Raw genomic sequence first — 26,266 nt, 5'->3', positions numbered from 1 at the left:
ATGGCTTTCTCTCTAATGGAACCCTATGTCCACAATTTTTATTTTCTTACTAGGATTACACACTAGAGGTAGAATTGCTGAACCAAGGAGCAGGATTACTTCTCAAACTTCTGAAATACGTTGCCAGATTGCTTTCTTGGAATGCTGTAAGGGAGCTGAACACTCCATGGCACCAGCAATATGACTATATAGCTCACCATATCACAACTAAATTGTGATTTATCGATTTTAAAATCCTTCATGATTTTTAAACAGGCAAAGGGGAAGCAGAGCATTTAATTTGCATTACTTTTATTCCTAGTAGATTAAACATTTATATTTGTGTGTCTATTTGTTGTTTGTATGTTCTCTTTTGTGATTGACAAAATAGACAAAACTGCCTTTGTCTATTTTCTATTGAAAATTTATGGTTTATCTTATAAAGTTGTAGAGCATCTTAAAAATATTAATAGATGTATTTGAGAAGATGCTTTACCAACTTATGGCTTATGACTATTTTTACTTTAGCAAAAGTATGACTTTTTTTACTTTTAAATTGTCATGTAGTCAAATCTCTCATCTCTTATATGACTTCATTCATTTATTTTATACATAAAATTTTTTTTTCCAAGGTACCTCAGTGGCTCAATCAGTTAAGTGTCTGACTCTTGGTCTCAGCTCAGGTCTTGATCTCAGGGTTGTGAGTTCATGCCTCATGTTGGACTCCCACTGGGCAGAGCCTAGTTAAAAAAAATTCTTTTCCATCAGAATGCTAACTGCCTATTAACCTACTTTTTTGGTAGATTTACATTTTATCCTAGGAGTTCAATTTTTCTTTTTAGGAAAAAACCCTTTAGATTTATAAAAATAAAAGAATTTAAACACTGTGATAGGGCATAGTAAACCTTGCTCAAATAATTCACATGTCAAAAACCTTGGTCTAGCCATGATTCTTAGGCTTGTGCATTTTGGACAGTATTTGTTTCAACATCTTTCAGAATGCCATAAAAATACTACTATAACTGGACACACTTACCCAATACAAAGGTATGGTGATTCTGGTCCTTTTTGGAATTACTTCTATTATAGACACCGTTGTCAGGGTCGTTGACTTTCAACTTCTAATTAAAAAAAAAAAAAAAACAAACAAACACTGCAGGAACCATTTATAATCCACAGTCATTTGAGACTAATTTTATTGAAACTCAAATATTCTTCTGAAAAAATAAAACACCTTAATAATTTGAAAAGTTTCAAAATGACTTTAAATGGTATAGCTTGTAGACTGCCATTTCTCTCCTCAATAAACAAACCTAGTAACATATAATTGAGGATGCTTATACAGAGAAAATTGTGAATTGACCTTACTTTAATAAGTATTTAGATCATGGTACATAGACTATCACTAATAACAAATTACTTAGGGCCCAACAATTTGATATGGCACCACAGCTGTGAGTAATAGAGGAAAGCAAATCATTATGAAAGTGTAGGCACAAATTAGGAGTTTGAGTTGGAGATATGTTGTTAGAGACAATGAAAATAATTGAGAGGTTCATACAAAGTGAGCATCAGCCCCGAGGGCTATGGTAGATGACCAATTATCTTTTCCGTATCAGAAGCAAAAGTGAGTCTCTAAAAAGCAACATTATGCAGTGCCTTTGGTGATACTGCAAACCACAGATTGTAACTTCCTTTGTTCTCTTCTCTTGTACGGAATCCACGTGACATTAACGGGCTAATACATGAACTGCCTGATGGGGAGCAGTATTCTCAGTGGCTAGGAAGCCCTGTGAGCACAACTGCCTGAAAGTGATCAACAAGATAAAAAAACAGAGTAAGGTGGATAACTGAACATAATTTTAAAATAAATAAATAAAAACAGAGTGAGGTGGTGAGGTAGCTCAGTCAGTGAAGCATCCAGCTCTTGATTTTGGCTCAGGTCATGATCTCAGGATGGTGAAATGGAGCTGCACACTGGGTACGGAGCCGGCTTAAGATTCTCTGTTTCCATTCCTGTCTACCCCTCCCCCCCTCAAAAAAAAGATGAAAAACAGAGTAAAATGGTGGTTACCAAGAGATGGTAGGGGTGAATAGGATAAGAGTGGTAGTATTTAAGGGTACAGACTTGTAATGAGTAGTAAATAAGTGGTAGAGATCTGATGCTCAGTATAATGGATAGAGACAGTAATGCTGTACTATAATTATGTATTGTAACTATCAGCGCATCAGCAGTCATATTACAATATATAAATGTATCACAGTAATGGACTGCATACCTTTTACACAATGGTTACATGTGAAATTCATTTTAAAAGAAAAGAAAAGAATGACTGCTGTTTGGTAAATTCACAGTGCATCCCATGCACTGAGCTACGTGCTTTATGTTCCTCTCAGGCTAACCTTACTATGTCCACTTTACAGATGAGAATGTTTGGGGCTCAGGGAAGTTGAGAAACCACAGACCACACAGGGTAAAATTTGGAAGAACCAGAGTCAAACCTAGTTCTGTTTCTTTGCACTTACCACACTGTTCTGTAATAGTTTACCTCTGCATATAATTTTATAGCTTAACAACTTTGTTGCTATGTAGAGAAGGCTTTTTAATATCATTACAAGAAAGAAGCCACATTTCAGAAAAGCAGAGTGCAAGTAGGCCTCTAATGAAAGGTGGAATTAGAATGAGATGGATGAGCGCTCACACATCACTTAGACCAAGACATTCCCCCCATCTCTCTGTGTTATACTTTGAGTTCTTACAGCACCTTCACCAAATGACTGACACTTTCCTGCTTAATGTAAGAGAAGTCCGCTTCTTTTTTTTTTTTTCAAAGGGAAAACAGAGAATATCTGAATAAAGTATATACAGACTATAGTTAATAATAGTGTATCAGTATTGATTCACTAACTGAAATGAATGTACCAAACTAAGGTAATATGTTAATAATCAAGGAAAACAAGGTATAAGGTGTACTGGGACTTTTTACTATCTTCATAATCTTTCTGTAAATCTGAAACTGCTCTGAAACATAAGGTCCATTAAAATTATTTTTTTTAAAGCCAAGAAAAAAAGCCCAGAATGTATATGCAATATTGGTATACAACAGAGGGGATATTACAATTTTATGTGGAAAGGACAAACTACTGAATTAAGTGATCTGGAGACCATTGGCTATTCACATGGGAAATAAAATTAGAATATGACTTCACTCCACATATAAATCACAGCTGGACTAAAATTCCAAAGGTGTAAAAATTAACTATCTTCATTATCAGAAGAAAATCTTAGAGAACATCTTCATGACCTTGCAGTAGGTAGGAAAGCATGAGGGGGGCAAGAAAAACCATTAACCATAGAGAAAAGATTGATTTGTCCACATAAAAGTTAACAACTTCAATAAAAGAAATGATACTATTTAAGAACAAAATGACAAATGGTTGACCAGAAAAAATGATGTTCAACCTAAAATGCTCCATAAAATACAAAACACAAATAAAGACATTCTGTAAAAACGTTAAGAAAATGATAATAGGAAAAAGGAAAAGATATGAACTGACACATCAAAGGAACAAATTGGTCATTAAACAAATGGAAATATGTTCAGTATCAATAGTAATGCACATTTAACACTTAAGATACCATGTTTTACCCATTTTTATCATGGGGAAAAAGTATAAAGGCTTTGTGGTATTGAAGCTCAGCAAGAACATGGGGGAAGGAATCCTTAAGGCACTGTCCACAAGACACTGAGTGCTTCAGCCCCTCTGGTGGACAATTTGGAAACATCCATTCAAGGTTTACATCTTTTCTTCCAAAATGTAACAAAAGGAGCAAAGCCAAGTCTTTCGTCAACAGAAGTATGGTTCACTGAATTGTGATAGTCCGCTTCTTCTTTCATCCTTCTTGTTATAATGCCCAGTTCACCTGTTACTCCATAGAGTTCACAGCTGGTCCTGTATTCTCTTTTGTTCAAAACTATTACTTTTAGGCTCCCCGGAATTCTGCCCTTAAGACCTATTAGCCCAGGCCTAGAATTCAACCCTTTTTGCTTACTTCTCCAAATCCTTGCTCCCTAAACACTTTTTTATGTGTAAAGGGAAACATGAGGCACTCTTATAGGGTTAAAAACAAAATCTTTTCCTCCAAATTATGCCAAGCAGTAAACCAGATGCTTAGGCACCTGAGCGTTTGGCATCCCAGCTGCCATTCATTTATGTAGTTTGGTTCTGTTTCCTGCATGGATGCTGCCTTCAGAGTGTCCAGGGGAGGCTGCAGCAGGGGGAGGACTGGAAGATCTGAGCAGTTTACAGATTCATCCATGTCATTCTTTATGACAGATTTATGGTCAAAAGCATACAAATATATAACTCAAATCCTTTCCTTCTGTAATTTTAGACTCTTCCTTTTAATTCTAGCTCAGGGAGAAAGAATAAAAAATACCGGTCCCTTCCCCTCCCCCCATAGTGTTTCTTTCCTATGACAGTATTTCACTCAAATATTCTTGCATATTGCAGGAAAGCAATATAGAAACAAAGATAAATGAGATTTGGGCCTGATCAGCTAATAATCAGAGAAGGAAGGAGGCCAGTGCACCAAAAATGACAGTATGATGAGGTGAGGGTCCTGCCTGATTTGGCCTTTGGGCTTTGAAAAAAGCAGTCCCTGTAATGGAGAATGGAAAACTCAATAGGATGTGAGTTGCTCTTGTTACTTCTAAGGGAAGGAAGTCCTATCTATTTGACCTGTCTTCAGGTGCCGCACAGATGAGTACTAACAGTGACTGTCATCCCTACATTAAACATTTTTCGTCTCTGGTACAGACAGGACTAGGACTAGGGTGAGGCAAGTGAAGTACCACCTCGTGGGGCACAAAATTTAAGGGGGCACCAAAAAAACTCTGCAATTTAGATAATATTTTAATGCAGTGTTTTAGAAAATAATGCAAAAGAATCCATAATAAATAACAGACAGGATCAGTTAGGTGTTGGTCCCAGGGACTATGGAATTACATAAGGGTCCAAGGTTTTATCTTTTGTCTTTGAGTGGCATAATTTAGTTGAGGGGATCTAAAAACCATAGTAAAAACAAGCAGTGTTTTATTTTCACTCTTTTGATTGTAAGCAAGCAATGTGACCCTAAGCTCAGGGAAGGAGTGCTGTCGGAGGTGGTAGTTGATTTTCATTATGCATCTGATGTCATATGGGAGCCAGCAGAGAAATTTAATAGCGTGAGCCCTAATAAGTCCCTTAAAGAGGGAACACAGACTGTTTTCTGGATTCAAGGACCCTCTAGACACTTTAGCAACAAAATTTGGGAAGCTTTGCTCTGAAACTTGGAAAGTTACACTCTAATTAATGGACACAGCCACAGCTATCCTGTACATGTCTGCGTCCTTCCCTCATGCTAAAAGCTGACCATTTCTTTTTCTGCTCCTTGATTCATATTCAGGAGCAGAATCCAATTGGCCTATGCTTTTTTTTTTTCTCCCCCACCCCAGCCCTTCTCTACAGGTCCTACAGGTCACAGTTGCAGAATCATAGTCCCAGTTCTGGTTTAAGCAGCTTTGGCTGAGTAGGGACTGAATTGGGTGGGAGTCCATGGGACAAATGGGAAGAGGCAGTTGCAGACCCGGTGGTTTTCCTTAGGAGAGGGTTGGACAAAGCACCTCCCTCTACACTATCTTTGCAAATTAGCAACTGAAAATGCCAAGGAAGCTGAACAAATAGCAAGTGCTAATGGAGTTCAGAGAAGAGGGGTCACAGAGGGCCAGGGTGTGCTAATTATATGCTATAAGAGCCTGCAATTATAAACCCATAGATATGCAAATAAATGCTGATGGCTGAACTCTGGAGACTACAAAGCCATTTATCTATGGCCCCTGATAAGGGGGCAGCAAAATAAATGATTTGTTTATAAATTCACTTAGAGATTACACTCATATCTCTAACTCCTTTCTGGGGGCATTTATAGAAAGAGGAGAGACAGTAGGTAGCACAGACTGGATTTCCATATTCATTACCTCCTGACCTGGGCGACTCTGGAGGTTTAGAATGGGATAAACAGGCTCCTCCAGTTTGTGACTGGCTGATTCACGCTGCCTAAAGTCATTTCCCTGTGGCACTTCTTTACTGAATAAATGGAAAGTGATGGTGGCATCTGTTCCTGCCACCCAGATCCCAGTGACAGCTCTTAAATTGGCATTTCTTGTCTGTCTGGCAGAGAGGTCACAGAGAATATCACTGCAGGGAAATACTAAGAATGCTGACTGCTGGCATTAGGACTTCTGGAACTCAGGCCTGAGCTGTGTCTGTGCCCTGAGCTGCTGGGGTGACTCTCACAGGAACCGCGGGCAGGCTTGCAGGTGCAGGAAACCTGGCCCTCTTGGTGGGGGTGAACCGTGCACGTGAAGTACCTAAAGACAGTAGTTTCTCACACCATTTGGGGTTTCCTTCTGGATAACCTATGGTAATTAATGATGTCCTAAAATTCTAAATGGAGTTAGAAGATTCAGCATAACTTAGGGCTTCCTTAAAAGAGCCAGAAATCTTCTTTCATTGCTCTCAGTGGAGAATAGTTTAAAAAAAAATCCATTTATTCCAAGAAACATTTCTCAAGTACATACGATATGCTATTTCCTGTGCTCAGACTGTAGCTTGTTGTAGTACTGACTGGATATTGTACTGTGGCCTATCTAGTACATTATACACAATAGAATTCTGGAACTTAGTGAATCTAGCAGGCAGAGATCTTCAAATTTAACTCCATTTTTACACTACTTGGAAGGACATTCTCACCAATCTTTTTAATTTAGTTGTTTGGTTGCAAGAGGACGCTGTGAATCTTATAGGAAAGCTCTGTCAGGTTTGTCAAGTGTTTTGTTATGTTTTGGTGTTTTTCATCTACCCATCTTCTGAGATAGCAAGTGTTTTCACAATTAAGCTGGATTTGAAATGTCCACTCAGTAGTCAGTGACTGCACAAAATGACTTGTAAATAAATACAGGGTGAAAGTCCGAGCGATAGGTATAAATGAGTCTGCAGCTGCAATAGTTGTATCTCTGCTTTGATCAGACTTTGAATCATGAGTAATTAAGCCTAGGTAAGGAATCCATCCACCATGTAAAAATTTGGAAGTGACTATAGGCAAAGACACAAGGTCCTTCATCTAAATTTCAAGTTCTCTAAGCTTGCCTCCAACACCAAATCTTACTAGAACTAGTGAGTCATGAAGTCATGAACCAATATGTCCATAAAATGATTCCAAAAGGATAGAAGTAAAGGTCTTAAGAGTTCAACACTGAACAATGTACAGGGCCTAGTTTTTATTATCTTGAATTTATTGTAGTGTTCGAGAAAATTTTTTCCTCTTCATTTTGTTGAGTGCAACCCAAGTAGGATCTTTTTCCTTAATATATGTATTAGCCAGATCTGAGTCTGATAATTTGTTTCAAAATACAGTTCTACTGAGGTAAAAGGACTAGGAGAAAATTGGTAACATCATTTTCTTGGTCTGCCAAATCAATAGCAGCCTGAGAAAATTAAATCAGCCCTACTAGGCAGAAGGCACAATGTTAACTGAAATGACATCATCATAAGAATATTTTATGACCTAAAAGAAGTCATCAATTCCCTTATTCTTAAGCCCTGTGCTGGCAGTTTAATACAGTTACCATTTTATATATATAATGTTTTTTTAATAAAGGCACAGTGAGTTCTCTAAACAGTCTCTCAATAAAACCAGAAAATAGCATTCTTTAAGTTTTTCTGTGTATACAAAAGATGTCAGATGGACTTCTTTTTTTTTTAAGATTTTATTTATTTATTTGACATGGAGAGAGAGAGAGATCACAAGTAGGCAGAGAGGCAGGCAGAGAGAGAGGGGGAAGCAGGCTCCCTGCCGAGCAGAGAGCCCAATCTGGGGCTCAAATTTAGGACCCTGAGATCATGACCTGAGCCAAAGGCAGAGGCTTAACGCACTGAGCCTCCCAGGAGCCCCTGTCAGATAGACTTCTAACATAATTCGATATATTAGCCCCTTTTGGTAAACCCTATCTATAGTTATTTCTTTGTATTCTGTAATCAATCTTGGGTTTTGTTGGTATCTGTTAAAATTAAGTCCCATTTATAACAACAACAAAAAAAATACACTAGCATAAACATACTTTATCTCTCATAAAAGAAATACAGAGGCAGAAAGTCCGGAAGTGGAATAGTGTAATTCCTTATCATCTGTGACACAATGACCATTATGCTATCCTATCTGTATTCTTTTTATTCTCAAGTTTGCTTCATGGTCCAAGATGGCTATTGAAGCTCCAGCCCTTATATCCAGGTTTCAGGTAAGCAAAGGGAGGAGATGGGAAAGAGCAAAATCATCGCGGTCCTAGTCAAGTCAGCTCCCCTTTAAGCAGCTATCAGAGGAGTCCCACAAAATCTTGTGCTCCAATTACACTGGGCTTAACATTTTCAGTGGGCCACATCTACCTACAAGGGAGACTGAGAAATAGTTTTTCTATAGGAAAAGTGACTAGTGGAAAGCTGGCTTACTCTTTCTTTTTTTTTTAAGACTTTATTTATTTATTTGACAGAGAGAGATCACAAGTAGGTAGAGAGGTAGGCAGAGAGAGAAGTGGAAGCAGGCTCTCCCCGCTGAGCAGAGAGCCCATTGCAGGGCTCCATCCCGGGACCCTGAGACCATGACCTGAGCCAAAGGCAGAGGCTTAACCCACTGAGCCACGCAGGTGCCCCCTGGCTTACTCTTAATAAGAAAAAAAACTAAATGGATGTTTGGGAGGCAGTCCAGCCGTATCTGCCACAGCAACTCACTCATAGAGCCAAAAATGTATAATATCAGGTCCTCTTGTGATCACTTATACAGAAAAATCCCCATAGAGTTGGTACATTCCTCCTCATATCTTATTTACTTGATAGTTATGTATCTCATTAATACAAAGCCCTTTTCAAGATGAGTTTTTGTGTGGATAAGTCCATTTTCAGTGCAGACAAAACTGTGATCTCCCAAGCCAATTTTCTTTATCAGACTGGCATCATGGATCTTTGTGTCTATAAAACCATAGAAATACACATAAATCTTCCTAAACCTGAGCATATTAACAAAGCAAAAACAGACTCCTCCTACAAAAAGGTCAAGAACAGTATCAAAACTGACCATTTGAAAAGATGTATTTCAGTAGATAACTGAAAGCATCTTTCCTTTTACATCACTTCAGAGTGTGAATTACTTATAAAAACTGATAAAAAGCACTTTTTAAAAATAATCTTACAGCTGCCTTTTTTAAGGGCTATTGTTTGTCATTATGAATTTTGTGTACTCTATATAACTGATAAACAGAAATTTACCAACTTACTTGGTTTTTCTGGAAATGGAGCACTTGTCTGAACAAAAATATATGCTAGCTTCCATAAAGTGAGGGGGGGGGAAATGGCTATTTCATTGAGGAAACCTTAAAAATCTTCTTGTCAATATTATTTTATTAGCCACTGGGATAGGACAAGCCAAATCCATTATAAAGCACCTCATCTTACCACTGAGATAAGTTTTTTGAATGACAAAATAAGCCTCTGGATTCCTCCTGTCCACTCCTCAGCCCCTCTACTGTGTTGTTGAAAACAAACAGATCAAGGAAGGCATCCCTTGCTATGTCATGGAAGGCTTTGTCTTAGGGAAGATACTAATTCTCTAGATAGTGTGTCTAAGCCCTGACTGGCCCACAGTAATACTATAAATTAGGTAAAGTTCGTTTTTAATGCTTTGATTATCCTCTTTTCTCGCTGCTCTGTTTAAGAAGCATTGACTGAGCAACTAAGGGACACTAAGGACCACTAGGGACCACTTCAGGAGCTATAGACACGCGAACTATGCCCTCACTAAGTTCACCACCTATACTTCCTGTACCTTTGATCAGGGATATGGCGGCCACCACTTGCTGCCTCTGATGTCCAATGGACCCATGGGGCGCTCACACCTCGATCTGGCCTTGTGGACATTGCCCAATTTGCTGACCTGCTCCTTGCCTTCCCACCCAGACTGCCAGATAGTTCGTGCATTTGAGTTTGGGTCTTTCAATTCTTTTTTCTTTTTTTTTTTTTTTTTTTTGACAGACAGAGATCACAGGTAGGTGGAGAGGCAAGCAGAGAGAAAGGAGAAAGCAGGCTCCCTGCTGAGCAGAGACCCCCGATGCGGGGCTCGATCCCAGGACCCCAGGATCATGACCTGAGCCGAATGCAGAGGCTTTAACCCACTGAGCCACCCAGGCGCCCCGGGTCTTTCAATTCTTAACCTTAACTGGAAGATACTGGTAGCAGTTTCAGACTGTATGTTAAAAGAGTGGGGCACAGAGTTGTGAGATTTTTTTTTTAATAACCAAGGACTTTGTAATATATGCACGTTTGGCGAAAGCTAGGGCTGAAATGTACCTGATCTTACTTCCCATGTTTGTAACAACTGAGAGATCCTGCTATTTTAGGTAATGTTTTAGTATCTCTCAATTCATTTAGTAGAATTTTTTTTAATTTTTTATTTATTTCTTATTTTTTTATAAACATAAAATGTATTTTTATCCCCAGGGGAACAGGTCTGTGAATTGCCAGGTTTACATACTTCACAGCACTCATGATAGCACATACCCTCCCCAATGTCCATAACCCCCTTCCCCTCTCCCAACCCCACCTCCCCCCAGCAACCCCCAGTTTGTTTTGTGAGATTAAGAGTCACTTATGGTTTGTCTCCCTCCCAATCCCATCTTGTTTCATTTATTCTTCTCCTATCCCCCTAACCCCCCATGCTGCATCTCCATGTCCTCATATCAGGGAGATCATCTGATAGTTGTCTTTCTCTGATTGACTTATTTCACTAAGCATGATCCCCTCTAGTTCCATCCACGTTGTCACAGATGACAAGATTTCATTTCTTTTGATGGCTGCATAGTATTCCATTGTGTATATATACCACTTCTTCTTTATCCATTCATCTGTTGATGGACATCTAGGTTCTTTCCATAGTCTGGCTATTGTAGACATTGCTGCTATAAACATTCGGGTACACGTGCCCCTTCGGATCACTATGTTTGTATCTTTAGGGTAAATACCCAGTAGTGCAATTGCTGGGTCATAGGGTAGTTCTATTTTCAACATTTTGAGGAACCTCCATGCTGTTTTCCAGAGTGGTTGCACCAGCTTGCATTCCCACCAACAGTGGAGGAGGGTTCCCCTTTCTCCACATCCTCGCCAGCATCTGTCATTTCCTGACTTGTTAATTTTAGCCATTCTGACTGGTGTGAGGTGATATCTCATTGTGGTTTTGATTTGTATTTCCCTGATGCCGAGTGACGTGGAGCACTTTTTCATGTGCCTGTTGGCCATCTGGATGTCTTCTTTGCAGAAATGTCTGTTCATGTCCTCTGCCCATTTCTTGATTGGATTGTTTGTTCTTTGGGTGTTGAGTTTGCTTAGTTCCTTATAGATTTTGGATACTAGTCCTTTATCTGATATGTCGTTTGCAAATATCTTCTCCCATTCTGTCAGTTGTTTTTTGGTTTTGTTAACTGTTTCCTTTGCTGTGAAAAAGCTTTTGATCTTGATGAAATCCCAATAGTTCATTTTTGCCCTTGCTTCCCTTGCCTTTGCCAATGTTCCTAGGAAGATGTTGCTGTGGCTGAGGTCGAAGAAGTTGCTGCCTGTGATCTCCTCAAGGATTTTGATGGATTCCTTTCTCACATTGAGGTCCTTCATCCATTTGGAGTCTATTTTCGTGTGTGGTGTAAGGAAGTGGTCCAATTTCATTTTTCTGCATGTGCCTGTCCAATTTTCCCAGCACCATTTATTGAAGAGGCTGTCTTTTTTCCATTCGACATTCTTTCCTGCTTTGTCAAAGAATAGTTGACCATAGAGTTGAGGGTCTATTTCTGGGCTCTCTATTCTGTTCCACCGATCTATGTGTCTGTTTTTGTGCCAGTACCATACTGTCTTGATGATGACAGCTTTGTAATAGAGCTTGAAGTCCAGAATTGTGATGCCACCAACTTTGGCTTTCTTTTTCAATATTCCTTTGGCTATTTGAGGTCTTTTCTGGTTCCATATAAGTTTGAGGATTATTTGTTCCATTTCTTTGAAAAAAAAATGGATGGTATTTTGATAGGGATTGCATTGAATGTGTAGATTGCTTCAGGTAGCATAGACATTTTCACAATATTTATTCTTCCAATCCAGGAGCATGGAACATTTTTCCATTTCTTTGTGTCTTCCTCAATTTCTTTCATGAGTACTTTATAGTTTTCCGCATATAGATTCTTAGCCTCTTTGGTTAGGCTTATTCCTAGATATATTATAGTGTTGGATGCAATTATAAATGGGATTGACTCCTTAATTTTTCTTTCTTCTGTCTTGTTGTTGGTGTACAGAAATGCAACTGATTTCTGTGCATTGATTTTATATCCTGACACTTTACTGAATTCCTGTACAAGTTCTAGCAGTTTTGGAGTGGAGTCTTTTGGGTTTTCCACATATAGTATCATATCATCTGTGAAGAGTGATAGTTTGACTTCTTCTTTGCTGATTTGGATGCCTTTAATTTCTTTTTGTTGTCTGATTGCTGAGGCTAGGACTTCTAGTACTATGTTGAATAGCAGTGGTGATAATGGACATCCCTGCCGTGTTCCTGACCTTAGCAGAAAAGCTTTCAGTTTTTCTCCATGGAGAATGATATTTGCGGTGGGTTTTCATAGATGGCTTTGATAATATTGAGGTATGTGCCCTCTATCCCTACACTTTGAAGAGTTTTGATCAGGAAGGGATGCTGTACTTTGTCAAATGCTTTTTCAGCATCTGTGGAGAGTATCATATGGTTCTTGTTCTTTCTTTTATTAACGTGTTGTATCACATTGATTGATTTGCAGATGTTGAACCAACCCTGCAGCCCTGGAATAAATCCCACTTGGTCGTGGTGAATAATCCTTTTAATGTACTGTTGAATCCTATTGGCCAGTATTTTGGTGAGAATTTTTGCATCTGTGTTCATCAAGGATATTGGTCTGTAGTTCTCTTTTTCGGTGGGATCCTTGTCTGGTTTTGGGATCAAGGTGATGCTGGCCTCATAAAATGCGTTTGGAAGTTTTCCTTCCATTTCTATTTTTTGGAACAGTTTCAGGAGAATAGGAATTAGTTCTTCTTTAAATGTTTGATAGAATTCCCCTGGGGAGCCATCTGGCCCTGGGCTTTTGTTTGTTTGGAGATTTTTGATGACTGTTTCAATCTCCTTACTGGTTATGGGCCCGTTCAGTTTTTCTATTTCTTCCTGGTTCAGTTGTGGTAGTTTATATATCTCTAGGAATGCATCCATTTCTTCCAGATTGTCCAATTTGTTGGTATAGAGTTGCTCATAGTATGCTCTTATAATTGTCTGTATTTCCTTGGTGTTAGTTGTGATCTCTCCTCTTTCATTCATGATTTTATTTGGGTCCTCTCTCTTTTCGTTTTCATAAGTATGGCCAGGGGTTTATCAATCTTATTGATTCTTTCAAAGAACCAGCTCCTAGTTTCATTGATCTTTTTTTTTTTTTTTGGTTTCTATTTCATTGATTTCTGCTCTGATCTTTATGATTTCTCTTCTCCTGCGGGGCTTAGGCTTTCTTTGTTGTTCTTTCTCTAGCTCCTTTAGGTGTAGGGTTAGGTTGTGTACTTGAGACCTTTCTTGTTTCTTGAGAAAGGCTTGTACCGCTATATATTTTCCTCTCAGGACTGCCTTTGCTGTGTCCCACAGATTTTGAACCATTGTGTTTTCATTATCATTTGTTTCCATGAATTTTTTCAATTCTTCTTTAATTTCTTGGTTGACCCATTCATTCCTTAGAAGGATGCTGTTTAGTCTCCATGTATTTGGGTTCTTTCCAGCTTTCCTCTTGTGATTGAGTTCTAGCTTCAGAGCATTGTGGTCTGAAAATATGCAGGGAATGATCCTAATGTTTTGATACCGGTTGAGACCTGATTTGTGACCCAGGATGTGATCTATTCTGGAGAATGTTCCATGTGCACTAGAGAAGAATGTGTATTCTGTTGCTTTGGGATGAAATGTTCTGAATATATGTGTGATGTCCATCTGGACCAATGTGTCATTTAAGGCCTTTATTTCCTTGTTGATCTTTTGCTTGGTTGATCTGTCCATTTCAGTGAGGGGAGTGTTAAAGTCCCCTACTATTATTGTATTATTATTGATGTGTTTCTTTGATTTTGTTATTAATTGATTTATATAGCTGGCTGCTCCCACGTTAGGGGCATAGATATTTAAAATTGTTAGATCTTCTTGTTGGACAGAACCTTAGAGTATGATATAGTGTCCTTCCTTATCTCTTATTATAGTCTTTGGCTGAACATCTAATTGATCTGATATAAGGATTGCCACCCCAGCTTTCTTCTGATGCCCATTAGCATGGTAAATTGTTTTCCACCCCCTCACTTTAAATCTGGAGGTGTCTTCACGTCTAATATGAGTTTCTTGTAGGCAACATATTGATGGGTTTTGTTTTTTTATCCATTCTGATACCCTGTGTCTTTTGATTGGGGCATTTAGCCCATTAACATTCAGGGTAACTATTGAGAGATATGCATTTAGTGCCATTATTAGCCTGTAAGGTGACTGTTACTGTATATTGTCTCTGTACCTTTCTGATCTACTACTTTTAGGCTCCCTCTTTGCTTAGAGGACCCCTTTCAATATTTCCTGTAGAGCTGGTTTGGTGTTTGCAAATTCTTTCAGTTTTTGTTTGTCCTGGAAGCTTTTTATCTCTCCTTCTATTTTCAATGATAGCCTAGTTGGATAGAGTATTCTTGGCTGCATGTTTTTCTCGTTGAGTGCTCTGAATATATCATGCCAGCTCTTTGTGGCCTGCCAGGTCTCTGTGGATAAGTCTGCTGCCAATCTAATATTTTTACCATTGTATGTTATATACTTCTTTTCCCGGGCTGCTTTCAGGATTTTCTCTTTGTCACTAAGACTTGTAAATTTTACTATTAGGTGATGGGGTGTGGGCCTATTCTTGTTGATTTTGAGGGGGGTTCTCTGCACCTCCTGGATTTTGATGCTTGTTCCCTTTGCCATATTAAGGACATTCTCTCCAATAATTCTCTCCAATAGACCTTCTGCTCCCCTCTCTCTTTCTTCTTCTTCTGGAATCCCAATTATTCTAATGTTGTTTCGTCTTATGGTGTCACTTATCTCTCGAATTCTCCCCTCGTGGTCCAGTAGCTGTTTGTCCCTCTTTTGCTCGGCTTCCTTATTCTCTGTCATTTGGTCTTCTATATCACTAATTCTTTCTTCTGCCTCATTTATCCTAACAGTGAGAGCCTCCATTTTTTATTGCACCTCATTAATAGCTTTTTTTATTTCAACTTGGTTAGATTTTAGTTCTTTAATTTCTCCAGAATGGGCTTTTATATCTCCAGAGAGGGTTTCTCTAATATCTTCCATGCCTTTTTCGAGCCCAGCTAGAACCTTCAGAATAGTCATTCTGAACTCTAGATCTGACATATTACCAATGTCTGTGTTTATTAGGTCCCTCGCCTTTGGTACTGCCTCTTGTTCTTTTTTTGTGGTGAATTTTTCTGCCTTGTCATTTTGTCCAGATAAAAGGATATGAAGGATCAAATAAAATACTAAAAGGGGGGCGCCTGGGTGGCTCAGTGGTTTAAGCCGCTGCCTTCAGCTCAGGTCATGATCTCAGGGTCCTGGGATCAAGTCCCACGTCGGGCTCTCTGCACTGAAGGGAGCCTGCTTCCCTCTCACTCTCTCTGCCTGCCTCTCTGCCTACTTGTGATCTCTCTCTGTCAAAATTAATTAAAAAAAAGAAAAAAAAATACTAAAAGGGTGGCAAAGGCTCCAGAAAAATGCACTGTAACCAAATCAGAAGAGACCCCCAAATTGTGGGGGGGAGAAAGGGGATAAAAAGAGGTTCAGAAAAAAAAAAAGAAAAATATTTAAAAAATAAAACAAATATAGAAAAATATATATTTTAGATAAACTAGTCAAAAAACGTTAAAAAAAGAAAAGGGTAAATGTTTTAAAAAATTTAGCAGAAGAAGAAAAAAGAAAGAAAAAAATTGAGAAAAAAATTGAATTAACCACAAGAACAAGAATCATGGGGAGAAAGCCATGAGTTCCGTGCTTTCCTTTATCCTCCTCTGGAATTCTGCTGCCGTCCTAGGTATTGAACCTGCTTTCCTTGATAGATGAACTTTGTCCTGGCTGGATATTTTGTTGATCTTCTGGGGGAGGCACCTGTTGTAGTGACTCTCAAGTGTCTTTGCCCGAGGCAGAATTGCACCGCCCTTACCTGGGCCGGACTAAGTAATCCGCTCCGGTTGGCTTTTGTTCCCTGAATGCTTTCCATAGAGTTCCAGAGGACGGAAATGAAAATGGTGGCCTCCCAGTCTCCGGCCCAGAGGAGCCGGACTCCTCTGGAGGAGGAGGAGGGCCCCACTCCTAAGTGCACCCCCAGAGAACAGCAGCTAATCACTCCCGTATCCCCAGCCTCCAGCCGCGCTCCGAGCTCACCCAGCCTGAGAGCAGTTCAAGGTAACCCCGAGCTGAGAGTTCAGTCCTCGGCTCTGTCTCTGTAGCCAGCTTCTCTGTTCTAATACCTGCGAGCTCTGTGACACTCCGACACCCCTGATCCTTCTGTGACCCTGCGGGACCTGGGGCCATGCTGACCCTGCGTGGGCTTCACCCTGGTTTAGCCTCTGGAGCAATGTCCCTCAGTGGAACAGACTTTTAAAAGTCCTGATTTTGTGCTCCGTTGCTCCGCCGCTTGCCGGGAGCCGGCCCCTCCCCCCGCGGTCTATCTTCCCGTTGTTTTGTTTTCACTTCTCCGCCAGTCCTGCCTTTCAGAAAGTGGTTGATTTTCTCTTTCTAGAATTGCTATTCTTCTTCTCTTCGATCTCCCGTTGGATTTGTAGGTGTTTGCAATGTTTAGATAAGCTATCTATCTGATCTCCTGCTACCTGATGTAGTCTCAGCCTGCTACTTCTCCGCCATCTTGACTCCTCCCCTCCATTTAGTAGAAATTTTACTAAAGTGATTATCCTTTTGGTAGAAGACTCTCTGTAACTAATTGTTGGGGGGGCAATTTATATATAAATCACTGAGATTGTATAAGCAATTAGACTTCTTGGTAAGTCCAATACCCCCCAAAAATTGCTACATGAATGTGTGAAGTTTTGTCAATTTATTCATGCACATGTGAATACAACAAATATTTATGGAATGTGGACTGACTCTACTCTAAATAGTTAGCAAAATAAATGCAGTTTTTGTCCTCATAAAATTTATGGTGTAGTGAGAGTAATAATTATAAATTAAACAAAACAAACAAGATTATTTCATGCTCAGAAAAAACAGGAAGTATGGACAGAGTGATGTGAAAAGTAACAGGATGTCCTGGCTAATGGGGTCAGGAAAGTCTCTATAAAGTTTACACTTAAGGTGACACTGAAGTTTACAAAGGAGCCATGTCAGAGGATCCCACAGTTTGACACCTCGGACAACGTTATCCAAAAAGGTTTGGCCTTTATAAAGTTGACTAGGACTCCATTGAGGTATCAGGTATTTGAATTTTCATCATGCCTGATGTCAGCCCGAAGTTCTCATTTCTACCCAGAGATGGTGTTTCTTAAAAAGACTTTTTCTTCAAGCCTAACAAAGCCTAAGGCATTGTTTTGGGCGTTTACTTGCGCAGACGATGAAATGGGCTGGTTGCCCAGTTGGGTGTTGTTTGCTAACCATGCTGTCTCTCTCTCTTCCTCTTGTGTCACCAGGCCTCCGGAACCTGTTTACAGCACTGTGAACAAACTGTGTGATAAGCCTGCTTCTCCCAGGCACTATTCCCCTGTTGAGTGTGACAAAAGCTTCCTTCTCTCAGCTCCCTACCCCCACTACCACCTAGGCCTGCTCCCTGACTCTGAGATGACCAGGTACTGCATGCGCTTCCTCACTTCATCTTCTCGAATTGCATGTGCTTCCACAAGGATTAATGGGTAGAACCCACCTCTGCTCGTGTCTCTGGAGCTTGACATCTTCCTCAGTGGAGAGATGTTCTGCTTCTTTGGTACGATGGGAGGAATTAAGAACATTGACTTTTTTTTTCTTTTTAGTGTGATCACAGAGCACTCAGACATGATCACATGATTTTCCAAATGTTCTTGGTTCCCATGCATTTTTAATAAGGTATTAATTATATTTTTCCAGAAGAATTAATTTTGGAATTTAATTAGCACTATTTCCCTCATATAGAAGGATAAAAGAGCATGTACTTAGTACATTTTTGAATAATATTTCATAATCACTTACTATTCTCCAGGCATAACATAACCTAAGAAGTAGGTACTACTATTGCCATTTAATAGTTTAATGAAAATATTAAATTAATACCACTACTTAGTTGACTCCCTAAGGTATTAAACAACTTGCCCAAAACTACAGAATTAGCTGTTCTATCAACCACAAAGAATTTTAACCTTTATAGTATGCCATCATGGTAGGTTTTTACCATGTTCTCTTTATTTAGTTACTCCCATTTTATATAAGAAAACAAGAGTTCAAAGAAATTAAGGCATTGCCTTCAGTACGGTATTGCCAATAAATGCCAAGTTCAGATTTGACTTGGAACTCTCCACAACTCTCTAAACAAATCACTCTAAGGCTAAAGGTTGAATATGATTCTGCACTAGTATTCTAAAGTATATGTATGTTAAATAATACCTTCTCATCTTTATGCAATAGCAAAAGTCACAGAGAGAAGAGAGTAATAAAAGGACAATCTAGTGTTCCATAAGGTAGTTCCAGTTCTTTTTAAATCGGAGATCTCAATCATGATGTTCTACATATAATGAATGAGGTACTTGTCTGGTTATGTTTTCAGATAGAATAGCTTCATATGTTTTCATAATACTGTTAAGATCAAGAAAATACAGATTTAAAAATGATTCAAAATGAAAATGGATGTATCAAGAGGGTCTCCTTAGAATATCATCTCTGTTTTTCTTTTCTATTTTCGAAGAAAAAGTTAAAAGTCAAGTATTGGCCTTTCTAGAGGAGTTAAATAACAAATTTTAATTATACATAACATTTCTAGAAATACATGAGAAAACATATTTTTGGCCATGTAATCAGCTGGGGCATTTTCACTAATTGCAACAATTAAAGCCTAATAGCATTTTAGAATGCTTCATAAATATTAATTAAATTTTATTTTATTTTGAACAAATCTTAAAAACCAGTTCTTGATACGGCAGATTATTCAGTTTTGAAGCTAAGAAGGCAAAGTTACCGTAGTCATAGGGAAGCAGAAGGTGCACACACACCTACAATAATGACTTCCTGGTATTTAGACATCTATAATTAGCTATGCACAGTCAGCTAGCACTTACTGAGCTCTCCTCTGTGCCAGGCATTTTGTTAAGTAGTGCTTATGAATTATATTTTCTAACACTAACAGTTGCCTTATGAAGTAGATGTTATCAATATCTTCATTTTACAAGTTAGGAAACAGAGGGCTTAAAGTTACCTGACATGCCCCAGATCATCCACTAACAAGTGGCAGGGCTGGGATTCAAACCCAGGGGACCATTAGCATCTGCATCAGCCTAGGTATGATGGCAGAGATGTCTTTGCTTGCTGGAAAAATTCTCCACCCATTTCACTTTTTCTCTCCTTTCTCTATTTTTATCCTACCTTCTCATCTCCCTTCTGGCTCAGTATCAATAACCCATGTTCTTTTTTTGATGAACCTGAAGTCACATTCCTTGCATCCGACTGGAAATTTTGATGCATCACTCTCTTAAAACTCACCGATAAGCTGGTGGTGGACTCTACCTCTTGTGTGGATCTACCAGATATAATTCTGCAGTTTACTTTCTGTAATTTGTATTATGAAGACCATGGAGTTTCTTTTTTGTTTTTGTTGTTGTTTTTCCTGAATTAAACATATATATGTATATGTATATATGTGTGTGTGTGTGTGTGTGTGTGTGTGTGTGTGTGTGTGTGTGGTATAATGCTGAATATGTCTGTTTCAAATTATATACCTTCAGCAATCCTGATAAGCCCCAGTCTCCAGCCCTCACCCTCCATCACCCCATTGGGAATTCTGTTTTCTAGTCTAATTCTGTCCCTTCTTTTTCCCCTTCTCTTTTTTCCCCTTCTCTTTTTTCCCTATTTTATCCCCCATTTCAAAAAAAAGTCACATATAAACATATAAATACAATATATATACCCATTTTAGTGACATTATCACCAATTCACTGATACTGAAATTCTTGATTTCACCCCATTTTTCTCCCCTTCCCTACTTTCCCAACTCATTAAACAGCAAGTCATATACTTCATTGCTGAAGCCAAAACTTGAGGATCATGCCCAACATCTGTTCTCCCTCACACCCATCCTTCAGTCTGTCTTCAAATCCTATAGATTCTACTTCCAGAATGTGTTTCCAACCTATTCATTCCCCTCTACTTCTCTTTCTAGCACTTGAACCCAAGCCTCCATTATCTCCCACCTACACTAGCCTCGTAATTGGTCTCACCACTTCCATTACTGTCCTCCTGATTTATTCTCAGTGCAAACAAGGTGATCTGTTAAAAATACAGATCACATCTCTTTCTCTTCTTTTGCATTACTATAAAATGCAAAGTCACTAATATAGCATCCAAGCTATGCATGACCCAGCCCCTGCCTGCCTCTTAAACACCTCATTTCACTCCTCCCATTGCTGATCACACTATTCACATTCACAAAATGCACTAAGTCTCTACCTATTTTAAATGCTTCACACATGCTCTTTCCCCAAACTGAAAAGCTCTTACTACACTTTGCCTGGTTAACTTCTGGTCATCTTAGATGGAAGCTTAAGTTACACTTCCTCAGAGAAGCTCCCTGAAAGAAAATCTGTTCCCTATTATATTATGTCTCTCTCTCTCTCTCTCTCTCTTTTTTTTCCCATAAGACTCAAGCAATTTATAATTATATATTTATTTATATGATTTTTAAAGCCAAACTCCTGTCTCACACTGGATGCTTAAGCTCACCAGGTAGCATTGTGCCTGGTCTGTGCACTGCTAAACCCCTGACACTTAGCATAGTGTCTGGCACAACAGCAGCTCCAAATTCTTGAGTGACAAAATCAACATGGAAGTAAGATCTGCAGACAAGCAGACAGATCCGTGTTCAGGAACACGTGATGGCTAAAGCTATGCTTTATTCAGGTCTTATGCGTACATAAAACAACCCCAGGAGTGAATGAATCTATGCATTGAAACCAAGAGTGGCAGACTAGAGCTCACTTTGTGTACTGTAATTTTACCTTGAATTATCTCAGTGGTCAGTATGTTATCATTGCATTAGGTAACTGTCCATTCTTCATGAAAATGGAATAAATCCTTTCAGAGATTATTTACTTCCCCTGCAATGCAAAATACCACTCTGAGCAGATGTTTCTTGAAATGCCACCAATAGATAATTCAAGGGAAAAGTTCAAGGGTTCTTAGATCCATTTATGACACCATCACTTGCTTTATCCACTGTGACCTTAAATAATCTGTAGAACCTCAGAGGTACCTGAAAACATAGAATTAGATGGACAAACCCTTATTCAACTTTATAATAAGGAGGAACTCAAGCCACTGTCTTCATGAGTGTAATGCTTGCTTCTCCTTACGATAAAATAAAAGTATTGGGGGTCTTCTGCCCTCAAAAGGATATTACTGGAATATATCTTTCATTTCATCCAACCAAGATTTATCAAGCACTAACAAGTGCAAGGTACCATACTGGGGAGTCTTTTTACAAAGGTGGTGTAAACTGAAAAAGCCAATCAAAAGTGTTGAAAAGTACCTCTCCTTTAAGTTGCCATATGTGATTATATATATTATATAATACATATGATATTTTATATATAATAAGTAATATATATGTGTATATGTATAATATACATGTGTATAGATTACTATATATACACATATATGTAGTAATATATATGTATATATACACATATATATATGTGTGTGTATATATATATTTATCTATTAATTTATTTTAGGGCACTAGAGAATGTCCCCTAGTCTATTTCAAAAGCATGCACCTACTCACATGAAAGTTACCGGCTCAGATTAGAATATGAGCTAGCTCTGTGAAAGTTACCATGTGAAGCCACCTTTACATGTGCACCAATTTAATCCCTAATCAGCATTCAGAAGGATAGAAGCCAGTCAGTGGAAGCAAGGAGAGCCAATCGTCTCTATTCTGTGCCTTTCAATCAGAATACCCACATATTCAGCACTTTGATTTGATAGCAAACATCCAGGAGTGAATTAATTGTATACACAGTTACTTCTGTAACATTGTCTGGAAGAAAACAGTGGAAAGTTTTTCTTAGGAAAGCTCTTTCAATTACTTGGCAAAGTGTCAGCTCCTAAGGCTGCAGATTATGTTTAGATAATTGACTTTTCAGAACTTAGGAAAGCAAGAAATGGGCAGAGCCTGGAATCAAACTAAAATTTGTAGCTCTGTGAAAAACAAATGGGATTGCTGTGGGGCTTCTGCTTATCCAGTACATCTTTCTCTTAAAAAAAAAAAAAATAGGAATTTTTTTTTAAAGATTTTATTTATTTATTTGTGTGACAGAGAGATCACAAGTAGGCAGAGAGGCAGGCAGAGAGAGAGGAAGGGAAGCAGGCTCCCAGCTGAGCAGAGAGCCCGATGCAGGGCTCGATCCCAGGACCCTGGGATCATGACCTGAGCCGAAGGCAGAGGCTTTAACCCACTGAGCCACCCAGGCACCCCAGGAATGTTTTTGATGTTGTAATTGGTTTTTCTGCTTTGGGAGAATGTCAGCTTTTGATATTCCTAGGGCAAGGATTGTCTGTTTTCTCAACATGTACAGAGTTTTCATTCATCCTTCTATAGGTGGCCCTAATTATTGTTATTTGGTAGCTGGTAAACAGAGACTGAGATGAACCAGATGAAGACTAAAGTATGTTGGCAGATTTGGGGTAGGAAATGGACTCTGAGGCATTATGTGGTCAAAAAGCTTATTTACTCATTGCGGAGTATGTATTCATGAAACTTCTACTAGGTTCCAGGCATTGTCCTGGATGATGGGGATTCAAAGGTGAATGTGATACCGTCCACCCTTTTCCTTGAACAGTTCAAAGACATGCAGATGAAGAAGTCCTCACTGTGGCATCGTGATGTATATATGCTAAAGCCTCTCCATTTCTCTAGTGTACCTAATCTCAAGGTAACTGAAACCAGACTAGTGTAAGATAGCGATAGAAGCAAGCCTGGTCTTAGACTGTCCCTTCTCAGAAGGTGAGCATTTGCATAGGAATGTTCTCCGCTCACACCTTGTTTCATCAATTTCTAATATTTGTAAGAAGTTATTTATGGGAAACTTAACATTACCTTTCCACAGGTCCATTTGCTAGTCTATCTTCTAACTACTGTCTACAGAGCTTGGAATTATGTAATACTCACTCCCTTTATAGAAGTCATAAAACAGTCACCTTCAAACCATTCCCAGCCTTGGAACATAGAGCAAGATCTTTATCTCACAAGACCTCAGCGGTATGTTATGGTGGCCTATCTTTGGCAAGCTCTCTTTCCTTGCAAAACAATAGAAAGTTAATGTGGGCTTTTAATGTTTTAATTGTCCCAAAGTCTGTAAATCCAAAATCAGATATAACTTCTAGACATAATAATGCTATAACAAAAGTACATGTGAGTCTCTAAAGGTAAGCAGAGGAAGAATCATCTAACTCTGCCTCTGTTTTTCTTTAAGTTTTCAGAAAGACACTGAGCTCCTCAGTCAGTGAGGGAAGAAATGTGTTTGAAGTCAAAGAAGTGTAGTGCAGAGTTGAGCTCCACATCGTGGGAAAGCTTAGTACACTACAGGAGTCACAGCATTTCCATGTGGCTAAGGGTTATTGGGTAAGTGACGAAGTTGGAGTCACAGGCTGCAGATCATTGAGGGCCTTATTTACCAAGCTGAAGATTTTGGACTTTATTCTGCAAGCAGTGAGGAGCTGTTGAAGAGGTTTCAAGCTGAGCGAAGACATAACTTGATTTGTGTTTTTGGAAGATCACTCAGTCAGCTGTGTAGAAAGACTTTAAAGGCAGTGATACTAGTTAGCAAATCCACTGCAGTTGAAATCATGAAGAACTGAACTAAAGTAGTAGGATAGACGTAAATGGATTCAGAATTATTTATCAGATGAAATGGGTGGTACTTAGTGATTGTTTCAAGGGCAAGAATTTTCTGGCTTGGGTTATTTACAAGGTGATTACATCACCTCCTCTCAGACAGTGAGCGCTCTTGTCCACAGTAAATGTATTTTTTTCCCACAATAAATGTATTTAAACATTAAAACTCTATGGAAGGAAACTCAGCAGAAGGGAAAGCGTATAGAGGGTCTCTTTGAGGTGGTGGCAACCTGATGACATTGAGGATCCGGGGATTATGTTCAGACTGTCTAGGTGTGAGGACTTCCTCACTAAGCTTCCTCATACTAAGCATGTGGATTTAGATAACCCCTTCCTATTACTCAGAGCCTCGATTCACTCATCAGAAAAGGGGGGAAATAATCCAATCTCTGCTCTTCTCTTCATAAGATTATTATGAGGATCAAGGGAAATGGAGTAAATGAATTTTTATCTAGGCTCTATCCGTATTAGTCATTATTGTTTCCATATGTTCATTCTACTTTAAAGCCTTGAACTCATGCATATTTATTTTAGTGCTATCAGAAATCAGGTGAAAAGTACCTATCAGCCTAGATAATCCCCTGAGACCGTAAGAAAAGATGATTCTGTCACTCTTAGCAGCAGCCCTCCTTGTCACCATAGGCAAAGTCACATATTTCTCCTTTTATAATACATGTATAGGCTCCCTGTAAAATGTGGTGAGTTCTTAAGCTGTATGTGACTTCACATTCCTGTGAGATAATTTTCTTTTCTTTTTTTTTTTTTTTTTAATCTACTCGCGTACCAGTATTTCTATCCCTCCATGTGCCTTTTTAGGAATGTAGACCAAAATAACAGCAATTCTCTGTAACAGATTAGTAGCTAGACACTTCACAAATAGCCCTTATTATTTCTAAGAATCCCAACAACCTTGCAAGGTGTGGGTTTTGATCTAGCACAGGGAGGGGCCAGGACTCTAATCGGGGCATGCCCATACTCAGGCTTCGGCTGGAAGCCTTACTCCCTCTGCACATGTGCACTGTATCTTCTCTCTCAGTCCTCCGCATCATCCGTCCACTCTGCCACCCATCTGTGGAGCCTGAAAAAGAATTTAAGCCCTGTTCATGCAGTTTAATCTGGGGAATAGAACCATTGGAAAAAAAGAAAGACACTTAACAAATCATTGACCTTCTTATGTTCTTAAAAGGCTGATAAAATCTTAAAGAATTCTTAATTTCATTTTTAATTAAAACCTGGAAAGGAAACCCTGTGGGGCATGGCTCATAAGGCATAGCGCCTTCCCAGTTTATGCAGCAGCTTCTTCAAAGGCCTCCACTGCCTTTTCGAAGTAGGTGATCACTAAGCCCAATTTAAATTAAGGAAAATAAGGAAAGATTAATTGAGTCCCACAAAGTCACAGAGGCTAATCTTGCCACATTATGTTTTATAGCCTCTTCTTTCCATAAAGTGATACATGCAAGAGTTCACAAGGAGAAAAGCACCCCTTGCTTTGACATTAAAGCATTCTGTGTAAGATACTTTAAAAAAAAAAAAATCCCATTTATTGCTGCCTTTCACTCTTTTTTTTTTTTTTTAAGGGAGGAGATGTTCTTTCATTAAGAATTCAGAAAACATATTTAAAGCTCATTTAAAATTTCATTGTAAGTGTAAAGGAGGAAGGAAGGCAGGGAGCTCACCCTGTTTGTTCCAAAAGCTCTCATTTACCCTTCAGGACATAGCCAGTCAGTTGAGAGTAGGAGGCTCGGAAGAGCTGGAAAATGAACACAGATTGGTCTGATTCCAAAATTCCCATTCTGTGATATTCAAATAACACTAAAAAAACCTAATTTGCTTAAAAGGGAAAAAGTCTGTTTATTTATCTGAAAAGTTATGAATATTTCCCCTTAGTTTTAGTATATATTTTTTGTGTTTGGGGAACAATCTTAATTTATTTTGACTTTAGTAATCATTATATTACTGAGTAGCAATAAGAGATTGAAGAATAAGCATAATTTCAAAAGCAGTCCTCTCTGGAGGGAAAGTAG

At 38.8% G+C, this 26,266-nt stretch overlaps 1 protein-coding gene across 13 annotated transcripts in view; it reads left to right on the top strand.

The window, feature by feature from the left end:
- DLG2 (discs large MAGUK scaffold protein 2) overlaps positions 1-26,266 on the top strand; it is a 1,573,258-nt gene that overhangs the window by 1,115,710 nt on the left and 431,282 nt on the right. For all 13 annotated transcript variants that reach the window (XM_046015622.1, XM_046015636.1, XM_046015625.1 and 10 more), the window contains one exon: positions 17,803-17,958. In XM_046015622.1, coding sequence (XP_045871578.1) covers positions 17,803-17,958 — 156 coding nt within the window. The remainder of the gene's footprint in view (positions 1-17,802; positions 17,959-26,266) is intronic.

The sequence above is a fragment of the Meles meles genome, chromosome 8 (genome assembly GCF_922984935.1).
Source record: "Meles meles chromosome 8, mMelMel3.1 paternal haplotype, whole genome shotgun sequence".
In the NCBI taxonomy this organism is placed as follows: Eukaryota; Metazoa; Chordata; class Mammalia; order Carnivora; family Mustelidae; genus Meles; species Meles meles.
Note: the sequence above shows the minus strand (reverse complement) of the source record. Positions and strands in the feature narration are given on the sequence as shown.